The sequence below is a fragment of the Caloenas nicobarica genome, chromosome 2 (genome assembly GCF_036013445.1).
Source record: "Caloenas nicobarica isolate bCalNic1 chromosome 2, bCalNic1.hap1, whole genome shotgun sequence".
In the NCBI taxonomy this organism is placed as follows: Eukaryota; Metazoa; Chordata; class Aves; order Columbiformes; family Columbidae; genus Caloenas; species Caloenas nicobarica.
This window is the reverse complement of record NC_088246.1, coordinates 29,676,021-29,699,258: the sequence shown is the minus strand read 5'-3', so window position 1 is coordinate 29,699,258 and position 23,238 is coordinate 29,676,021. Positions and strand designations below refer to the sequence as shown.

At 37.8% G+C, this 23,238-nt stretch overlaps 1 protein-coding gene across 1 annotated transcript in view; it reads left to right on the top strand.

Moving 5' to 3' along the window:
• THSD7A (thrombospondin type 1 domain containing 7A) overlaps positions 1-23,238 on the top strand; it is a 193,778-nt gene that overhangs the window by 72,946 nt on the left and 97,594 nt on the right. Inside the window, exons 2-5 of the mRNA XM_065628411.1 lie at positions 1,846-2,677; positions 18,808-19,056; positions 20,646-20,827; positions 22,573-22,641. Of these exons, the coding sequence (XP_065484483.1) occupies positions 1,846-2,677; positions 18,808-19,056; positions 20,646-20,827; positions 22,573-22,641 (1,332 nt within the window). The remainder of the gene's footprint in view (positions 1-1,845; positions 2,678-18,807; positions 19,057-20,645; positions 20,828-22,572; positions 22,642-23,238) is intronic.

Below are 23,238 nucleotides of genomic sequence, written 5' to 3'. Positions count from 1 at the left end.
ATAAAGAATGTATGGCAACGACATTCCTCAGCAAGTACTTGAGGTTCACAACAATGGCTTATGACGATACAAAAAGAAGTGGATAACTTAACTGGTGGAAATATTAATTAATGTGGATGACAGAAATTATTGTCCAATATAGGACAAAAAGGAAAAAAAAAAGAGATATTTCTCAGAATAATTTTGGTTGTAGCAAGTTTGTATTCATGTTGCTAGAAATACATCTTTTTATCTTTTTTTATTTTTTGAAAGCTAAAGAAAGTAACAAAATGGTAATTCCTCTTTTTTTTTCCCCCAAATAAGACAACTGGGTTAAAGTAAGCTGTTGAGTTTCCGTGGGCTCTATTGGTCTCTGCCATCTGGCATTGCTATAGAGTATTAATGCTTAGGATTTTAGAACTATAAACAAACTATTCGGCTGCAGTGTCTGCTTAAAAAAGAGGCAATGAGGAGCAGAGAGTAACCGTATGGACTCTGATCAGCCCATTTCCAAAGTGCTAACTGAAGCTGATGTTGGATGAACAGCTGAAAATTGCGTTGAAGTCACTGAAAAGTTTAAGCTTGTGGGAATCAATAATAAAATGTGGCTTCATATTCCTTCCAGTCATTCAATGATAAAGTGTTATAAATAATTTGTACCCCACTCTTTTGTGGTACAAGAATTAGTCTGTTAACCTGCTTTGGAAATAACAAAGGTTCAGCCCAGAACCTCCCACAACTTTATTGACACAAATAGTCTTGTTACTGGGGTCATTCAGATCAATGAGGATTGTGTGGCCTGTTTCTTCATGGGACATGAGCACTCCATAGTCAGATAAATTGCCTTCTGTGTGACCAACTCTGGACAAATAGACATCCTTTCTTTGGGAAATGGTTACAGTTTTTTTTCTGAACTGCTTGTTCTTGTCCTCCTTCATAGTAAGTCAGGCATGACATATGTGAAGGGACATCTTAAAAAAACCCTGAAAAATACAGGGTTTTTTACTCTTTGATTTGTGGATTTTGTGAGTTGAACCAGGTTAATATTGTAGTTTTTAACAATGGAAAAAGCAACCATATGAGCTTTTCAGGATACAGGTTTTTACTGGTTTTGTCGACGTTAATTATAACAACATACTGAGTATTTACCATAGACCTTAGGAGTTTAAAAAAAGTGATAACTTCTGTTCTTTGGAGAGTTACCAGCTAGTATGTGTCTGTCTTCAAGAGCTTATTCTGTATAATCATTTCACAGATTGTGTGGAACAAACACTCCTTAACTGGTTTTTAATTTTTATTTTAGTTATAATAAAGGAAAGAGTAGAAGTGGCTTACCTGAAATTCCTGCTATTTTTCAAAATGTAATATGTTGTTGTTCTCATTATTTAACACAATATGGAAGGAAGGGAATGCAATATGAGTTGGCATCAGGGGATGAGGTGTAGTTCAGTAGAAATGCAAAGCAAAAACCAAAACAGTCCAGGAAAGGGTATTCATGCAGGTGAGAGAAAAGATTAGATTCGTGCCTTGGAGGGGAGGACTTTGACTCCTATCTTGCTAGTCAAAACTACATGATGATTTTGTGATTACTCAGTTCTTAGTTCTCTAATGTGATTAATTTCTGTGTATGTTCTTGAAATTAAATATTAAATTTGTCTAGCACAAAAAGTGATATGTATTTGTAATCATAAAAATAGGAGATGGAGAATAATCCCATACTTGTTTTGTGTTTTCAAAGTTTGAATTTCTCCAGAATGAGATTCTTAGACATGTAGGAAATGCAAAACTGGTTCTGTGAGCTTGGTTTTGCCCCACGGCAGAAAAACAATTAAGTGTGCCGTGTTAGCATCTTTTCTTGTTTTCCAGGTCCATGGGGGAGATGCATGGGAGACGAATGCGGTCCAGGTGGCATCCAGACGCGAGCGGTGTGGTGCGCCCACGTGGAAGGCTGGACCACGCTGCCCACGAACTGCAAGCAGCAGGAGCGGCCGGACAACCAGCAGAGCTGTTTCCGGGTCTGCGACTGGCACAAGGAGCTGTACGACTGGCAGATCGGCAGCTGGAACCAGTGCCGGCCCGTCCTCTCCCGCAGCCACGAGAAGCCCCTGGAGTGCCTCAGAGGAGAGGAAGGGATCCAGACAAGGGACATCACCTGTATCCAGAAGTCCAATGGGGTGCCGGCTGAGGATGTCATCTGCGAGTACTTTGAGCCAAAGCCCCGCCAGGAGCAGGCGTGCCTCATCCCATGCCGGCAGGACTGCATCGTGGCCGAATTCGCCCCCTGGTCAGAGTGCTCCAAGACCTGTGGCAACGGGCTTCAGCATCGAACTCGGCACGTTGTGGCTCCACCGCAGTTTGGTGGGTCTGCTTGTCCTAACCTGACCGAGTTTCAGGTCTGTCAGTCTAGCCCATGCGTTGCTGAAGAAAGCCTGTATAGCCTCAACGTGGGACCCTGGAGTGCATGCTCTGTGCCCCATTCGAGACAAGTGAGGCAAGCGAGGAAACGAGGGAAGAACAAAGACAAGGAAAAGGACAGAGAAAAGGCAGTTCGGGATCCCGAGGCTCGTGAGTTAATTAAGAAGAAGAGGAATCGAAACAGACAGAATAGGCAGGAGAACAAATATTGGGACATACAAATTGGGTACCAAACCAGGCAGGTCACATGTACTCACAGAAATGGGAAAACTGCTGCTCTGAGGTAATCACTGTTTATTAATTTGCACGTCTTTATTTTTCTCTATTTAAAGTAAAGCATGTGTAAGTGTACAGTGGTATTATTTTACATAATCCTGAGTCTCAACAGGAGGCACACAATATTTCCAAAATGAACATTCCCTATCAAGTGCAAGATGTTTCTGTGACATGAAACATGAAAACTGTCCGGATGATCATGCTAAGCATCACATGAATGTGCACCATTAAACAGTGTTAACTCCCTAGCCTCTGTCTGTCCAAATAGATTGCCTCCAAAAGTCTGAAGATTTTTGTGAAATGTCTGCGCTGTTTCTGCTGATTCAGGGAGGTTTTTGCTCTCTAAAAATTCTTGCATGTTAGGAAGAGGTGATGTTGGGCATTTAAGGCTCTGGACATAAAGACTAAAAGGAAACTGGGCTGGGTCAGACTCAATAAAAGTAGAAAACAGAGAGAAAGGTAGTGTCTATTCTTTCCAGAACTTTTTGTTTTGAAATAGAAGAACATAAAATATTATTTGACCTTCTTGATTCCTACAGCTAAATTCCGGAAAGGTAGACCGCGAAACCGCTTTGGTTTTTTCCATGGACTTAGTCTTCTTTTTCATCTGCACCTTTATGCTGTCTGTCTGGCTTTGTATGGTGTGGTTTTTGGTGGCTGGTTTGGTTGGTTGTTTTCTTGTTGTTGTTGTTTGGGTTTGTTTTGTGTGGGTTTTGTTGTTGCTGTTGTTCGCTGTTGTTTTCTTCCTGATATTTTAATTTATTCACTTATTATTTTACTTTTCAAGAGTTTTAGCAGTCACAGATGTTTTGATAACTCTTTCCATAGGCTTCTCAGTGCTTTTCTGCAACCCTGTTTTCTTCTGTTTGTTTTACCTGGCGTTCTCGTGCTACCTCATGTTTTTTCCTTCCTATCCCCCAGAATGTCGTTATCCAACTCAAAAATCTTCTTTCGGTCTAGTCTACCTTTTTGTATCTTTGATGTGATTCTTTCTATTTCCTTCCCTCTAGTTCAATACAGGATTAATCTATTTTACTTCAACTGTGAAATGACTAAGATATCATGCTGAATGAGGCTGACACCCATTGCTGCTAGGGTAGCATTTATGAACTTTTTTCAGGCTATTTTACTTTGGAGTTTCTGTTGTGCCAGTTAAACATTCCTTCACAGAACTTGTAATCACTTCAGCCTTTCTTATTGAAACCATATATTATAGCTTTTCAAGTGTAGTAAATGTTTTTTTGAGTATACTTCTTTTCAAGAGAAGATCAAGCAGTAAAACATGAAAATGATGAGAGCTCCCTGGCTTGAGGGAAAAACTGAAAGATTTGTGTTTAGTTGGAAGGAGGGACATATGAGTGAAGATGCGAAGTGTCTATTAGTATGTAAAAACCCATTTCAAGGAAGAATGGAATGAGTTGTTCTCTAAATGTACAGGAGAAGCAATAATGGGCTAATCACAGCACTGCTGAGTGAGGTCAGACTTCTCAGAACTGAGAACAGTGAAAATCTGGAAAAGATTGTGTGGGGAATGCATAGCACCTGCATCTTCAAAGGTTTATAAGAATAGGCTAGAAATGCACGTGTCAGTAATGGCACACCTTGAGTAACTCTTGGTTAGGGAAGAGGGGCTGACGGCATAGTTTTTCGTAGTCTCTTCTAGCTCTGGTTTTCTGCAGTTCTTTCAGATTTTGACTCATGCTTCAAAGAATGCCTGCAAAAGGAATTTCAAAATCAGCTTGCTCAGGCAGTCCCAAGTGTTGGCTGGAGCCCTGGCTCAGTGCTGGTACAGGAAGAAGTTGCCTTTAGCCTTTTGTTTTCCAGCCCCATATCGTGCAGCCCACACTGTACCTAGCCCAGGAACATCATTACCCTTTAAATACAGGGAATAATTTATTAAACATATCAGTTGCTAGCAGATAGCAGCCATCCACTCTGTTTGAAAGTCCCCAAGTTTTTGTAAGGTTAAGCAAATAATTCAGAACTACCATATTTAAAAAGAAGGGTGGAGGGGAGAGAAACATCCATGTGCTGAGGTGGTAAGTGGTAAGAGAAAGTTAATAAAAGAATAATTGGAAGTCGATGTGGCATACTTTACTCATCATCTTTACATTCGCTCAAATTAGTAACACTGTCTTAATTTCAGATACCTCAGTGCATTATACCATATATGCACATTTCAGGCTGTAGCAGGGAAATGGATGAAACCCTCTTGCTTGAGGCATTGAAACAATAGATAATACAGTGTAGGAGTGATTCTTCACAAGGGAGAAAATGATCCAAATGATGCAGCGGATATTTTGCTGTTAATGGATATACTTTTAAGTGCACAAAGGGTTTCTAGTAGTCTTCCCATGAAGTTTAAAATAGAATCCTTTTTTTCCGGTTGCATAGTGAAAACAAGAACATTTGTTTAAATGACTCATGAGAAATTGTGGCACTGATACCTTAGCTTTTAGAGACCTATGTATGTCACCTATGTATCCATTTGTTTCATTTGCACTGCACAATTCATTAAGTGGTCAAATGCTTTATTCTATGATTGGCATTCCAGAATCTCAAGCAATAGAATTATTTTTCTGCTCAGGTTGTCAATGCAGCTGGCTCAAATGATTTTACAATCTCCATCACGTAGTAACTGTGTTACTAAATAAAATAGACAAGTAAGGTGACTGGAAAACCTGCCGTGCTCATGTGAAATGCTCTTCAGCTTGAACAGTCCATTTTCAGGGGGTTTTGAATTTAGCAATCAGAAACAATCAGCCCCCTGGCAGCATGACTGAAAGAAGAAGAAAAACCCTCAGGCAAGTAATATTTTTTGCAGAGGTAGCAAAATTGATATAGTATAAAAATGGTTTCAAAACACAAGTTTCAGAAGGGTGCTCCAGAGAAAATGGTTCTGTAACGCTGTCAGCAAAACTTCAAAAAGGCAAATTCTCTCGACACACCAGCACACCAGGCATGGTAAAGAGAAGTGAAACAAGAAAATCAAAGTGTAATTTATACACTTTATTGCCAAGTGAACAATACACAGTCCTGTGAAGGACGAAATATTGGATTTTGTATTGCTTATTCTGCAATAACGTATGTGTTACATGGCCTATATTTGCTTTATGTTTCTCTTAGTCTGAAATTCTGGTGTACTGAAAATGTTTTAAAAATAGAATTGTTGGAGAAGAATTCAGTAATTAAAGGTGACTTATAAAATGACTGTTCTGGGTAGCTGGCAAAACATGGACAATGTTACTGTTAGTATAGAGGACAATACTGATCCTCCAAAATGTTTCCTTTTTTTTTTTTTTTTTTTGGGAGATAATTTGATATTTGGAAGGACTAGACCAGGATATGAGCACAGACAGAACTGTAAAAAGATGGAACAGAATAAGCGTATCTTCTTGGCCTGTACATTTCCAGCAAAGATTTCAAAATTCACTGACAAAGCACATCAGGTTCCCTTGTAGCAGCTGGTTTGCAGGTGTGGGAACATCCTGCAACTCCTAAGAATCATTGAGCCCAAATGGCTGCAAGTTAAAGCTGTAGTTAAAGCAGTTCTGCAAGGATTTAACTGCCTATTAAAAAAAAAAAAATCCCAGGAATTTCTGCATTATTTCCTTTCTCTTTCTCCAGCATTTGAATATGGCAAGTTTATCTTGCTCAAACTGGGACCAAAATAACCCCTGTCTGAATGGGAGGAGAAATGAAGGAGATCAAGTAGGAAACCGTCCCCACCAGCACTTTTGCTGCAGTTCCCAGAACTGGTTAATGTTCCCTTGGCAGCACCTCTCTGCCAGAGACCTGTTTATGAAGCTGAATATTCGAGAAACAGTAAAATTTTAGATGTATCTAGGACGGGAAGGAAAAGCATCCAAAATTTAAGAAATGCTGACCAGTTTATTGGTTTAGCCTCTTTGTGCATTTGATCGCACGATCATGTTTCATTTGTTTCACCTATGTCCTTCTCAGAAAGTAGTTATTATTTATTTTCATCCTCATCTCTGAGTCTATGCATTCATACAATATCTAGCAAACTATATCCACAACTTATAATGAATTAAGCTGTCTCTTGGAAGTTTTTATAATGGTCTCATTGCAGCACTTTACTAACTATCCAGTTTGCGAGAATTTGAGCTTTTCTTTATTCAAGTGTTATAGTATGGTAGAGACATGAGAGATGACAGTAGGGCCAAAATTATTGAATTGTCTTGCTAATTTTGGACATCCAGTTTGAGATATATAATGCCTGATTTTTCGGCTTACTTCACATAGATCTGTATCTGCTTGAAGCACAGCCACTATATTCACTAGTGGCCACAAGCCTAAGCTGAATACCCAGGGACTGAGAAATTAGAGAATGGCCAGCTGAGTATTTAGGCTGGTGAACAATTGATACTTCAGGGTGTATTGACAGAAGGAGAGAATCCGCCCCTTTAGTATGGCAGTTTAACTTTCAGTTTAACTTTGTTCATCTTTCCAGGTTCTGAAACTTTCTAATCCAACTGCTTACCTTCCAAATCACACCACAAATGCCTCCATCAACTTTATGGACTCTCACTCTCCTTTTAAATTATAGACTTATGTGGAGGAGGATAAAAAACAATACAGTGTAAGCCTATTGCTTTCTTTATGCTATTGATTTGGAGAAGCAGGCAAGTCACCCAGAGGTATGTGCTGTCAGAGAGCAAATAGGAGAGGTGCAGACGCAAAACACAGTGCCTTAGTTTGTTAGACCCTGTAATATATTCCTTGCTTAGAAATAGCCTTAAAAGATTCTCTGTACTTCTCTGAGCTGCTCCATGAGGCAACAGGCAGAACGGGTGATGTATATGAGGGTGGCCGTGGCTAAGGTGAAGTAGCTTCAGGGATACAGGCTGTGGGAAGGAGAGGGACTAGCTATGCAGAGATGACATCGTCAGGATGAAGGAGCACAAGTGACATTTAGCTTGTTCATGGAGGATCTGCTGGAAGCGTGCATGTGTGTACCTGTGTTTTTTCTGTTGCTGGAAAGGCAGCTCTACAGCCTCCAAGCTCACCACACTGTAAGTGTTTAGAAGCCATAAGTGGTTCAGTAACAGAACACCTGTGATTATCACACATTTGGATAATGACCTATATACAATCTTGATATAATAAATTAACTTGGAATTACTCAGACAAATGCTGTTAACATATAGAGAACAGGGAAGAAGACAGTAATCTTGGAAGAAAGACCTTCTGATAACTAAAAAGTGCAGGGTAATTGTCAGATGCATTGGGATAATAAAAATGTAAAATATTATTAAAGAAACAGAATGCAAATGTATTACTTTCCTACCATTTTTCACTGTGCTTTTAGAATTTCCATGAATCTGAAAGTCAGAAGCATCGTGTAGATTTTTAATGTGATTTTGGTGAAGACAATAGTTTCTGTGGATACGCATAATATTATTCACTGGGTGTTCCTTTCTATTCTAAGTACCTGCTCCATCATCTTACTGAGGCTGCTATTTTGACAGTGGCTTGTCAGTATTGCTATACATTTGACATACCATGCCAAAATCTAGATTTAAGATGGAGAAGTACACACTGTGCTGAATAATTGAAACAACAGCAATGAACCATTTCTTTCTAGGCACCATATTTTAACTCTTTTTCATATAATGAACAGTTGTGCTGTCATTTAGATATATGACATTCATATATTTTTGTGCAAAGCATCAAGATTGCACGCCTTTCTAGAATACATTTTTTATTCAAATACATGTAATTGGTCTTAGCAAAATATAATAGCTTGTAATGTAATGAGGGTCAAACTACATATTCTGATAATCATTGTGGCTATAAATCCTATGAATGAAGGAAAGAATTCTATGATTGAATGTTATGTTGAATTTCTAGCTTTAGTTTAGTAAGAGATTAAGATGCACAGTGGCAAATTGAATTAGGCTCTGAGATCTTTAACCAAGATTCTCCTACGCTATAGTTTTTTGCATCTTTTCTGCCTCATTGTCAGACAGTTGATTGACTTCAATATGCCTAAATAAATAAAACTCTCAGAGTCTGAATCAAACAATATTTTTCTAAATTTTGGACATATTTATATTTGTATCATATCATAGTCTGTAAATAGTACCATAAGGAACAAGCTAGAATGTATTATTTGTTTAGATATTTTATTCTTTTTATTATGTGACAGTTAAGCATAGTCTGGGACATAGAGTATACCCTTGTTTTCTCAGTGAGCTTTACACAGTTAAGGTACAGCACGTGAGCTGATGATCTTCCTGGGAGATGCCGTCCCCAAGGAGTGGAGGACTGCACAGGATGGGAAGTCACAGAGTCCTACTTGACTTGTAGATTCCTAGAACAGTGTTGGATACTTCACTGCCTAACTTTCAGTGGTCTCACTGAAAATCAAATGTCCAGCCTGCCTCCTAATATTGATCACTTTTTTCCAGATGTTGGACTCTGAAATGAAACCAGTGATATTGTCGAAGTTAAGCATCAATACAGGGGAAAAATCTAAAATAATACCTGAAACACAACTAATATTAGTAATATAATTTTTAGTAATATATGTTTTTTATTTTAACTTCAATATTGCATGTTTTTATTCACAAAGTTTGTCATTGTTTCTTATTTTCTTTACCAATAACTCCATGAATCTAACAGTTAGGGTCAAAGTAAATGCTGATTAATGCTGTGTAGCAAAAATTCCCAGTGACAAAGGGAAATACCCCCCCCAAAAGCTCTAATAAGTCACCTCTGTAGACTATTTCCAAATAACCTGCTCTACCAATTTTAAAATGCATAGGATATGCATACATGTCACTGTATCATTGAACTGTGACAGACAGTACCTCTTCCTAAACCCTTCTGCTTTCTTGTCTCCTCAGGCACTCATGGTGTCTGCAACAGCCTGACAGCAGCTGTTGTTGCCACTTGTTTGGGTGTAGTAGAACTTCTTGCTTTGCCTGTATTAGCCGATATATTTTTTCCTTGACGCAGTAGTTGTAATCTCTGTTTTCTTTTCCCCTGTGATGTAGAAAGCCTGAGTGGTTTGGGTTTTTTTTCAAACCTAGTTTGGCTGTGCATCTTTGTTGGCAGAATTAATTAAACTTGTGAAGGATCATGGGAAAGTAGTCTTGTGAAAAGCACTTAGGTGGACAGTACTTGAATTGTAAATGAACAAAAGTTACCTCATTGTTTCTGGGCTTATAACATCCCATTATACTCTGAGGCACTAACAGTTTCTCAGAACAATGTACAATCTGACCAATACTATAGTGCAGCTGTAGAGAAAATGAATCAGAACCATGTCATGAGGGATACTCGTTACATTTCCCACTAGGAAAAAATACAGGCACTGTATTTTCACTTATTTCTTTAAAGAAACAAGTGTGTACCAACCATCAACTGAAACTCTTGAGGATGGCTAGACTTTACAAATTACACTATTTGTCTTTAACATAACTCCGGGGGGTTATCAAAACTCTGGATCTAAATCATAGAATCATCAAATGGTTTGGGTTGGAAAGGACCTTAAAGATCATCTAGTTCCTTTCTTCCTTATATCTAATCTAAATCTGCTCTCAGTTTAAAGCCATTAAAGCCCCCTGTCACATCACTACATGTCCTATCACTACAAGTCCCTCTCCAGCTTTCTTGTAAGCCTCCTTTAAGTACTGGAAAGCTGCTATAAGGTCTCATGTGGTACATATTTTGCCCCTTCACTATGAGATTACAGTTATAAGAAGCACATGCAGTCTTTGGAAAGTGTTCTTTACAGTCTCTTATTTCTTTTAGCGATCTACTGAGATTTAAGCAAAGTCTAAGAAATCTACTGAGATTCTCTCTAAGAAAAGCAAAATATGCTTGTATTCAAACCTCCTTTAATTTCTTTATTGTTTTAAGGATTCTTTGGGAGGTGGATCAATGTTCATTTGTGCCTGTGGGGTGTCTTGCAAAGACACTGATTGTCCATCAAGCTTAGTGGTTTGTTTTGATGGAGTTTTAAAAATGTTATTTTTTGAATCACAAATTTGCTTTCTGATTTTTTGCTGAAAGCTTCTTCTAGCTCAAGATGTCCCTTCAGTCAATAATGCAGCCTCTACAACACTGCTTTTGTGTGTCTGTGGTTTGGTTTACAAGGGCTAAACTAATATCTAGTTTTGGAGTTCTCTAAGTGATTTGTCACTGTTCCAAGTCTTTCTGCAGATAAGTTTGTTTGGTCAAATGGGCTTGTATGTCAATAGTTTTCATCTTGTGGCTGGTGGGAAAGATTGAAAACCATTTTGCTAATGGTATTTAATGACATAATGTCTCATGAGATAAGCAAGAATTCAAGAGAGACCCTCATGGTTCCTGATTATACAGCTGGTTGTGAGAGATGCCTGATGGTGTCCAGGAAATGCAGGGCCAGGAAATGGTTAAATTATTCTGCCTTGAGTGAACCCTCTGTGTTTTCTTTTATCTGCCAGATAGTCTTTGCTTTTTTTCATTAGTATTTAGATGAAGCCACTTTAAAATCTGTCAAATGTTTCTGGATTTCTTCAGCATGTTGATTGTGTTTTGATCTGAAACTTTCAGAAGCAGGGCTCTTTTTCTGCTGAACTGCTGAACCTCCTCGTATTATACTCAGTATGGGTTTCTTCCAGTCAGTTAGCCTAGTTTCTGATTATGTCTTCTTCACTCCACTGGAGTTTTTAATTCATTCAGTCAGTCTTGAGTGTTCAAAACATAACTATGTTTTTGGGGGTTTTGCTTTATATACAAGAAGAGCTTGTATTCTTTGCTAAAAGTGGAGTAGCCTTTTTCAAAAACAATGATAAAGTTCCTTCCCCAAAGGAGCTGACAGAGCGGGTGCTGACCCCAGGCCCTTCCTGTTCACCAAGGGCATGTGATATCTAATCCCTGTGATATTCTATAGCATGAGAGAGGCAAGGAGAAGCAAAAATGCCCTATCTTCCTAGGTGTTTCGTGTGGTGTAGGACAACGTAGATGTCTTTTGGGTGTCTCTTGATGACATCTGCTGTGCTGAGCTCTCCTGAGGATCATAAGATATGGGAGTGTCTACTTTCCATATCGAGTCTGAGAGTAGGTTGGCTGTGCCAGGGCTGGAGCAGCCTGGGCAGACCTACAGGTGAACCTGTAGGGAACTTTTGAGCCACTAAAGAACCTGTGGACATAATCCACTACCACATCAAATACTGATCCAGGCTTGAAAGATGACAGTTTTCATTTTACAGTTAAATTCTGCTTAAATCCTTTTCAGTCCAGCTCTAACCCATGACTCTTGTTTCCTGTGAGTGTCAAAAGTTTGTATTGGCGTCAGTCTTCCTCCTGAACTGCAGCAATGCTATTCATTTCAGCACAATGGAAGTCTCTGTATGTAATCAAATTGGAAATCAGCTAGGAGAAAAAATAAATATATCAGAATTCCAGGAGAACATACACAGTGAATGAAAATAAGGAAGAATAGCTGTGAAAATTTCATTAAAGAAAACAAAAGCTGAATGTTGATAATGGTGAAGGAATAGAGAAAATACGGCAAAATAGTGCAGACAAAAATTATTGAAGAGACTATTTGGCTTGCGTTAGCCTTGACAATTGGGCTTTATTACTTTATATTATAGATGAAACCAGTAAATAGTAGTTCTTCTTAAATATCAGCACTGGGTGAATTAATAGAATTTATTGTGAAGGACATGTTCTCTACCGTACTATTTTATATTTAAATTGCAAACCCTGCATTGGAGCTCTGTTACGTTTGAGCACGAAGACCAGCTGTATTGGGAAAAGCACTAAACTGATCTTCAGAATTATGTCTCCTTAATATGTTGAATATGTGGCCTCATATTTCCATTAAGTTAGAAATTGTCCAGATGTGCAGATATCTTGGGTATGTCCTCAGAATGAATCTTGAACAGCCCTCAAATCCAGGTGCACATGCAGTAGAAAGGATCTGTGATTGTAGGATATAACTGTGTTCAAATAAAATGAGACTAAGTGAAAAAGAGCTATTGGATCTGACAAAGAGACAGTTGAGGAGAGAGCTTACAGAAGTCTCTAAGCTCTCAAATGCCACAAAGGAAGTGAATTGAATATGGTTATGCAAGTCCTAAAGCCAGAAAAAAAAATGAACAGAGCAATTTTAAAGGAAAAATAGCTATCTACAGTTACTGGTGAGTAAAAAAGGTGTGTAACTCATTGTTTCCAAAATTATGTAGATCCCAAAATCTTATCTGGGTTTAGAAAGCTTTTACACTAATTCACAGAGGAAAACTGTAAAGGACTCACCAGTGCAAAGATGCAACTTGTGTTCAGGAAGTCTTTAAACAACAGTTTTCTGGAAAACAGAAGGGCGTGTTGTGGAAGTGTGACCGAATACTTGCTGTCTCCATTTTTGCCCTCCATTTGCTACTGCCAAGGCAAGTATCAGATTGCGTGGATTATTAGTTGGAACCACTCAGCCGTTGTCATGCTGGTGTTCATCTTTTCTTGTTAAGTCTTCTTTCTAGTTATCAGTCCAAAATGATATGGAGGAAACACCAGCAAAAGTAGAAAATCTCTCAGTTGTAGAAGTAAGTTATGTAGAGCTCATGAAATAACTTTATTAAAACCTATTTATTTTTCCTATTCAATCTCCATAAATTTATAGATCGGTCGTGTGGTCATGTATTACCATGTATTTGGCTTTATGTAGGTAGCATGCATGCCTTTAGCTATTTGGGAAAAAAAAATTGCAGTTGAGATTATAGAGAAGGAAATTCAAGCGGTGCCTTCTATGAATTTTCTATACAATTTAAAAAATTATTTTTGAGACCGATATTACAGACACTCAAACAGATCATTGGCATATAAAATAAAGTTGTCCTGATTTTTAAAAATTGTAAAAGCATGATTCACTCTCTAATAGAAATTTAAGATACCTCAGAAAGAATTGTTTTACCTCTTGACTACTGATTTTATCACATGTTTAAAGGCTTATCTTCCAAGGAAAAGACTGCTTTCAACTGCACAACTTGCTTATTTGTACACAGGTACTGTGGTGCAATTTGCTCCAGGCTTATGCCTCAAGTTTCATTATTTATGTGTCTTTAGCCTTAATTATCCCATAAATTACTTTGAAATCACCAGGGGGAACCTTCCTATCCAAAGCAATATTTAGTTTTTATTTATTGCTGTAAGAGCAAAAATAAAGCTACAGAACGTGAGCAGACACAAATTCCTGACCACACATCTCCAAAAGAGGTTGAGCAGCAATTATGTTCTGTATTTTGCCCTTTGAACCATCACTGCCTTTTTCTTTAATTCATTTACCTAATCTAAGTCTTGGAGGTCAGGAATAGGTTTGATGTTGGCTTAATAGCAATAGGGCTTATTCATCGCCTGTGATGTTTTGTTTTGTTTTGTTTGGGTTTGTCTTCTCATTCCACTATGATGTCATCTACATGCTTATGTACCTTAAGCTTCAATTCACCACTAAGTCTGTCTTTTGTACCTTAAGCCTTCTCATTCCACTATGTCATCTACATGCTTATGTGCCTTAAGCTTCAATTCACCACTAAGTCGGTCTTTTGTCTGAAATGGTACATTCTCAAACCACAGCCTTACTTCAAATTGTATAATACCCTATTCCCCTCCAAAAGACAGACAGGACGCTGTCCTTTGAATGTGCTCACTGAATTGAGAGCAAGTTCCTGCAGACTTTACATGTTGCCCCTGTGCTACCTCTTCTTGTATCTAGTCTGCTCTGTTGATTTATAACAGCGTTTTAACGCAACTGATGTACTTTTCTTTGAGCTTACCAAGAAATTATCTGGACAAAACTGTATGAGTTGATAGTGAGGACTTATTTGTGGACTCCACGTGCTTTTTGAATGGCTAACTTTGCATATAGTGTATGCGTAGATACACAAAACATTCTAGTGGTTTGGGTGGTATCATGAAATGAATGTTAATTATCCGTTTTTATCTTCTGATCTGTTACCTGCCCATTTCCTTTTTCTCCTGTGAGAAGATTCATCTAACTTTGGGTAACTAAATTAGACACATAAATTGATCAGAAAGTGCAGAGCTATCTCCATGAAATTAAGCTTTTCTTTAAATTATTTGTGGAGACCAAATCTGTAACATTTGATAACAAATTCAGACGGCACTATTTTGTGTAGCAAAGGCAGTCCCTGGTCTTGATGAAGAATCAATCTCTGCACTTCCTTGGATCAAACGTTCAGAGGACATGTGATCAGCCTCCTCAGCTACTGTATTACATACGTTGAACTTTTTAAATGGCACATACATAACTTTCAGAGTTAGCATTTCTATACAATACAGGATTAGTATGTTTAATTATGAATGTCTGTCTATAGATAGTCATTTGCACTGAAAGGCATGAGAAACATCAGTTTCTCTTGGTAAGACAAAGTTTGAAAAACTTTTCCAAATATTTTGAAGGTGTCAAAAGAAGAAGAAAAAATATCTTTGAAAAATGAGAGGGGACTTTGGAACATCAAATGAATTGTTCCTAAATTTCCTGGGAAAGAGAGATATGTAGAGACACAATGTGAAATTAAGTGTAGTTTGGTTGCAGGTAATTGATATATATGCACTTGTGACAGGGAAAGGTGGTAGTGAGGGAAGTGATCTGTAATTTGTTCTGGAAACTACTGCATTACCTCCAAAGAGACTGAAGCACTTCAGTAATCATTTACATAACTGAAGAGTTTTAACTGAGTCCCTTCTTGATCTAGAATGCATCAAAAAGAGTTACACATCTTGCAATCTAGTATGTCTTCTCCTGCTACCTGCAACATGAAGGAAAACACTTGATAATGGCCATTTGCAATTAGCTGTCACAGTTTCTCTAACTTGTTCAAAGAAAACAGAGTGTTGAAACAGCAGCTAATTTGCTTATCTGACACTTCTTTTGCTAATTGTGACTGCCTCTGCCCTCTCACAAAAATAATATGACAGTATGTTTAACAGTAAAGAGATTGTTTGCTGGTGACTTACAACAATATCAGTTACTTGTCAGTATTTATGTAATACTGCAAGTGGTGCACGGTCGTAATAAGCAAGCAAGAAAACAAATGGACAACTCAGTTTGCCTCTTGTTTATCTCCTTAGTAATATTTATGTTCTGGTTACAAGAACCTAATAACTTGATCATTTTGTATCTCATTTAAAATTTATTAATTTTATAAGTAAATACTTGAAGTGAGGCATACTTTAATTCTATTGTTTTTCTTCTATCAAAGATCATAAATAAATAATGGGGCTAGTAACGTGGTACAACTCTGTTTGGGTCCTCTTCATACCCACATATGGAAATAATAACAAACAAGAAAAAAAATGACCATTCTAATTATATAAGCTATATCAACAACAGCTTTTAATAGAGAGTAAAATGACCATGAACAAGAATGTACTAGCCTGCTGAATCTGTGCCACTGACCAAATAACTCTTCAGTTGAGTCCTGTGAACAAATATAACTCTAAACTGTTTTTAAAAATGTTTTGCCTAGAGCACTTGGAATCTGAAAAATGCCAGGAACCTATACTAATCTTTAAGGAACTGGCTATACAATTTAAAAATTAATAAATATCATTAATTTGCAGGTCTGACCTTAGTTTTTGAGTGGAGTTTATTGACAACTTTCTGTTAAAGTGTTGGTTTTTGTTGGGTTTTTTTTTCAATTCTGCTTATGGGAAAGTTTGTTTGTTTGTTTGTTTTCTCAGTACTCAGTCAGTGTTTTCCACTTTGTTCAGAAAATCTGTGATAAAAATTCCTTTTGAATTTAACTAGGTCAGAATATATGTTTTTTTATAAACTGATAAGTTCATTAGTTTTGAGCTTGGCTTCAGCTCCAGGTCTTATATAGGAGAAATACATCGATCATTCTAAAGAACTTGAACCCTTTATGTTGCAGTGGAGGTTTCCCTTATCAGGGAAGGAAATAATCTCTGCATGAAGCTGTGTAGGAATCACAGCCAGTCAGAGTCAGGAACAACTTTAGGGTTCATGTCAGTTCGGGGATACAGGCAGGTTGAAGGTAACGTCGTTGAAGAAAGATTGTTTATTTATTTATTTATGTAGTAAGACAACTTCTGAGAATTAATATTAGTCTTATGTAGCGCTTCTCCCGAAGAAGTTTCGAAGCAGATGCAAAGCCCATAGAGAATTACACATCATTAATTAATCTTTTCACTCTGCACCAAAGCTACTTTGTGGTGGCAATTTTGTGCATGTTCCCTAGCAATGTGTGCCTATAAATAAACTCAGCCCCAGTCACAATATGAATGAAGAGGTTGTTTTTGTCTGCTCTCACAGCAGTCATGTTGGAAAGGCATTTGGGAGAAAATTTCATCTGTTTTCCAGAAGGATTTGCAAATACTGTCCGTGTTAGAATTCATAAGGAATAAATCTTTTCTCCAGTCGTTAAAATGTGTGTCTTTGTGGGATAAAAGAGTCTATATGTTTTATCAAAGGTACAGAAACTGCTATATTGAATTTGACAGTACTGTGCCAGATGGGGCTAGATGAAATGAAAAAAAAGTCCATTATTAAAGTAAAATTTTCTTAAAAGCTTTGAGTGTCTTTCACTACAAGCAAAGTGTAGTTTCTATCGTGTATTAGGTTCCCCCCCCGCCACCACCACCTTTCACATAATAAGAACATAAGAAATCCCCTACTGAGTAATCTCCTACGGTCTGCCAAGCCCAGCAGTGTCTCGAGCCCATTTTCTCCAGCAGTGGTAAAGGGAGGTGCTATTTAAAGACCAAACACTTGAGCCTGGCTGCCTTTTGCAGTCCATTCCCTTTGTATTTCTGCAGTTTCCAAAGTCAATGTTTTGAGGGTGGTATATAGACCTACTGTCCACAAATTCATCCAGCCTCTTTCTGAACCTGCTGACACTACCTGTTTCCACAGATAGGATCTTCTGTTACCAAGGTGTAGAATTGCTTTGGTTCTTGTATGTAGAAGTACTTTCATTTATCATTTTTTCAAATCTCCTGTTAGTCTCATCCAAGTATCCCTAGTTCTAGTATGACAAGATTTTGTTAATACTAGTTCAACACAATGTTGTATATATGGGCATGCCAAAGCCTTGTATGGCAACAGAATTGTTATAAATCTTCATTATTCTGTATTATTTTCTATTCTATTAAAAGGAAAAAAAAAAAAGAGCTTTTGTTGAGTTGTTTATAGGACTGGTACTGAAGGTTTCATTGTGCCATCTGCAGTGTCAATAAATCTTTTCCCTGCCTGTTTAACTGCTTCAGAAACCAAAATTTTATTCCAAAACAGACATGATAAATATATTTATGTTGTAATTATAATAAGGAATTAAAGTTATGATTGCTTTAATTGTATTTTAGCTTCTTTATTGCTCATTTTCCTAATGTGACTCAAGCTTTAAAGAAGAAATAAGTTAGTTTCTCATCAGAACATGGCATTTAAAAATGCAGAGGCATTTAGAGGGAGAAAATCTTGCTGACAACCTATGTAATATATGAATGAAGCAATCAGATGAAGGATGGAAATGAAATGATGGCCTTCATGAGGAAATGGGAAGGCTCTATTTTAAGGGAGAGATCATTCCCCTTTTAGATCACGAGCCATCTCTGTGGCAATATACGAGCTGTTAAGAAAGCAAATAATTAGTGACCAAGTATTCAATATATTTGACATTGCATTTATAAACAATATAAAGTCTGCAAATCAGCTGAAGAAGACACTGAGCACTTGGTTCTCTTCAAAAACGCTGTGTAGCCGTCTCTGTTATTGATTCTTCACTTCCTTTTCATTCTGGAAAAAATAATTTAGTATACCGAAAAATGAAAAAAAAATCTGTGGAAACTAGATTTATTTGCTTTTTTTACTTCTATATATGTATGAAGATTTATATTTTAGTTTTGATCACAGATATGGAAATACCAGTCACTTCTAACTATAGTAAATTATATGTGTCTGGTTTGAGTCAGTTTACACAAAAGCCCTTTTGCCTCATCTTTTGGGATCAGATACATGTGGACTGGAACTTAATAGCTTTACAAATATTTACTGACTTTGCATGTTGCAATGGCCAGCACTTTTCTGTAGAAGTTAATGACTGAGTGTGAACATGTGCTGAAGGTTGTAATGCTCTCTTATTGCAGCTTCTGCAAACAAGACAAGTTACCCATTACGTTCCAGTCCTGTGTGATCACGAAGGAGTGCCAGGTGACAGAGTGGTCAGAATGGACCCCGTGCTCCAAAACCTGCTTTGACATGACAACCCCTAAAGGGAATCGTACAAGAACACGGACCATTAAGCAGCTCCCTATCGGCAGTGAAAGCGAATGCCCGCAGTTAGAAGAAACAGAGCAGTGTGTTTCTCAAGGAGATGGTGTGGCACCGTGCATTACGTAAGTTGGTTCACTTTAGTTCTCCCTGTGCTAAAATGAGAATATCAAATAAGTGTCCAGGGCTGGTAATGGAATATTAACCAAATCATTATTAAAGAAGTAATAGGTTTGACCTTTTTTTAAAAAAAAAAAAATTGCTTATTCAGTGCTCTTAAAAGCCTAAAGTGTGCAAATAGCTGCTATTATAGTGAAATCACTTCCTTCTCTAAATACAGGAAAAACAACAAATACATATTTTTCGTTAGTGTTAACTTTTAAAAGGGAATGTTTGTGCATATGCAGGCATGGTCAAGACCATAATAAATTAATTGTAATAATTTGCCAGTGATCTTTTCCCTACATAGCATTTCTATGAGAATCATTGTTTTCTGAAGTACTTGTCTGTTTGCAGACAAATGTTTAACATAGGAAAGACGTGATAAACATCTGTTAAACAACCAGACTTTTTAATGACACTCAAGTTCAGCACAACAAAGGCAGGACTGGGCTCCAAATAGAAAGCGCGAGAGGCTAACAGCGATGCTAAATAAATTAACCCTGTTTAAAATTTAGGAGGGGTGACAGCAAGCACTTTATGATGCAAGAGATTGCTGTAATCCCTACCAACTAATAGAGATTAAAAGAACCAACTGTGCTTTTTCTTTATCAGACTAGGAAGAGGGTCTGGGGAAATGTCATTTGATGTTAAGCATCTTTGACTGCAGTACATATTTTTCATTTAAGAGTTGAAATGTCATCTTTCCCCATCTTCAGCCACATTGGGAAGCAGTTCACTTGATTTAGCCTTAAAAAAACTTGTTGAGTAGATAATTCTGTGGCATTTCTTGCAGTTTGTAATCTTGATTGGGGTTTTAATGGGGAGTCACAGATCTTTCCTGTGTATTCACTGATTAGAAAGCTCACAGCTTCTCATCATTCATCAGTACGTAGTAGGGATGCTTCAGTACTGCAGAGCCATCTTCATCTTCACAGTGAAAAAGGAACTTACTGGAAGGTTTTTCTGAAGTAATAATAAAAAAAAATACAATTATAGTTTTACCTTGATGTTCAGGAGAAACTTCTGTCTCTCTTATCAAAGATTAACAAGAGGCTTTGGGGTTTGTTTTTGGGTGGTTGAGTTGTGGTGATTTTTTTTTTCCCTCTCCTCTTCTGGCTCTTATGTTTCTCAGCATGGACACTTCTTTGATTTTTTTTTTTTTTTTTCCCTTTGGTTTATATAAATTATCTAGCTCTAGACAAATTCCGAGAGTCACAGTCTTGAAAGTCGGCTTATCTGAACACAGGCTATGTGTCTCTGTATATCAACTTTTTCTTCCCTCAAATAAAGTATTCATATGCGCAGTATGTTTCAGGAATAGAACAGGAAAGACCTTTCTATAAAGTAATGATATTAAAAGTGAAATAAGAGAATAAAAGTTTCCACCCACATAAAATATCAGACTTGATGCATCTCTACGTCCAAGAAATTGTGGGGCTCAGGCCTTTTAGAAAATGAAGAAAGCTATTAAGGTGTTTCAGCTTGTATAACTTAATGATGTGTAGAATGGCTTCATGATTTCTAAAAACTCAGTTAACTAAATTTGATCCAGGTATGGCTGGCGGACCACGGAGTGGACAGAATGCCGTGTCGATCCCCTCCTTAGTCAACAGGACAAGAGGCGAGGAAATCAGACGGCGCTGTGCGGAGGTGGCATTCAAACTCGGGAAATGTACTGCGTGCAAGCTAATGAAAACCTCCTCTCCTATTTAAATACTCTCAAGGAAAAAGAAGGTAATTTTGATTCACTTGCAATTGAATTAGTGTGAAATCAGAGGACTCCAGAATTCCAGAGCTCCTTGACAGGCATTGGATTCTGTCATGAGTGCATTCTTACCTTCCAGGTTACTCTTATCTGTGCTTAAAAAAATCTGGTTCAGATTAAAATACTTAATTGCAGTAGGAGAGATTTCATTCTCTATGCTGCAAATATCGGTTCTTAGGTACAAATTACTTTTTCTTAATATTTACTGAAACATATTATCGTATGGGAAGAATATCTCTCAGTAAGAAAGATCTTGGGGAAGGTGGGTCAGAAATTCTAGATGTGGTTCCTTCATATACTGTAGAATTCCCATCTGTATATATTTTGTTCTTAGGGAATTGATTTTTTTTTCTTTTATTTTCTTGATTTGTTCAAGTTCTTTAGTCACGTTGAGAACTTTAAGCCAATATGATTTTGTGAGTTTATTTCCTGAATGGAAAGAGTGAAGAGGTGATTCCTTGTCATTATTACATCCTGTACAGCTTCTTAAGACAAGAGAGAGTAGCTTAGGAGACAAAATCTTTAATTCGCTTGGTAAAATACACCCTGAAGAACAACATTTGAGTATTTTATGTTATTTCTACTTCTGCATACATATGGGCGTAGAAATTACTAATTAAGCTAAATGCATTTAGCTTATTAACTAAATTTTATCCTCTTCTGTAGTTCTTTCATACATACTTTATTAGTAAACATACTTTATTAGTAATAAATAAATAAATACAGCCACACACTTTAGGAAAAGTAACATCATTTTACAAGTAGTGTAATACAACATTTAGAGCAGAGCCGACCAAACTTCAGGATAATGACATTTCTGCTGTGGGCTAAAGGTACTCTCAAACTTGCTGTAGAGGTAGAGCTTGTCGTCAGTAGTAATGCTGACATCCATCTCAGTGTGACTGCACAGATCAGTAGGGTGTGACTTGTGTGCTCCATTGGCCCCACAACTGTATTTATTGAAAAAGAAGCTTTCAAGCCGCTTCTTTTAATGGAAATCAGCTTCTATCCAAGGGCTTGTAGTAAATCGCCTCTGCTGAGCAGAGTTTAGATGCCCCCACCTTAGAGTAAAGGAGTAAAAGCTCCCAGCTAAGGAGAGGTAACAATAAAATCAGTGGCAGCTTACTGTTCAGAATGATGATTAGGATTTTGGTAGCTGTGAAGTCTTGCCGGCTTAGGCGAGTGTGAAATCTGCCTTTATCAGAGTGTGACAGGAATACGCAGAGCCCATCAGGAGGTAATCTCTGCAGGCCCCAGAAAGCTGATTAAAATGTAACTAGTCTATGGATGCATAAACATGAGAACAATTTTTCAAGAGCTCAAACTAGGGGTGAAGTGGGTCTTAGTTTAAAAAGGAGCTCTGGGGTGTTTCCATATTAGGAGGCTGATTTTCAGAAAAGCTGCATCTCCATTCATCCTCCCTCTCTTCTCTCTCGCTCACCCCTCCTTCCCCCTCCTTTCTTGGATTTGGTGTGGGCAAGAGCTGCTTTCCAGGCCCTCCTAGGAACGAGCAAATCAGTGCCTCTAAAAACAAAAGCATTTGAAAACCAGAAGGAATTTGAGGATGGGAGAAACCTGTGTGAGACATCTAGCAGTTTTAGCTGTGGGGAAACGCCTTCGTTTGCTGTTGGTTGTAGTGAATGCTGTCTCGGTAAGGCTGCTTTGAAGACCTCCATTCTCATATACTTATGGTGGCGTTTCCCTGTTATTTCAGAAAGTCAGTCACAGAGCAAGTCGAAGGCTAGTGCTGCACCTCTACTATCGATCACTTTTGAAATAACAGGTAGGTAAATTAAGGCCTCTGGCTTAGCCTTTCAACCAAAAGCATGCAAAGGAGGCAATGTCCCTTTCAGGGGAACTACATTGGCTGAATGTGTATTATTAACATGTTTATATAGCTCTGAAATAGTTTAATGGATTTGTGCATTCTCAGAAAATTCAAGATCAATTTGAAAGTGACAGGCCTGAACTCAAACTAATGAAGTTCGTTAGCCAGCGCGAATGCCAGGACAGTTCCCTGCTCCCACTCCTGAGCCGTTTCAGCAAGTGACTGATTTTTCTCCTGATTCTGAGTGCTGTGAATTGCTTTGTTGCGTTCATCACAGCTGCTACTTCTAGTCCCTTTTGTAGATTTAAAACACTGAGTTAGGGGTCCTGAAAGAATTTAAACTTTTAATTCTTAGCTAGACCGGAATCCCCAATGACATTCAGGTCCATATTGTCTCCTATCAGAATTCACAAATTTAGACTTGAGGAAGAAGAGGCAATGCTGAATGTAGTAATTAGGGAGCTGACAATCAAGATTCCTGGAGGCCACTGTAATTCTGTCATTTACTTGCCACCCACGTAAGTTGTTTCATCTCTATTCACCTGTTTAACC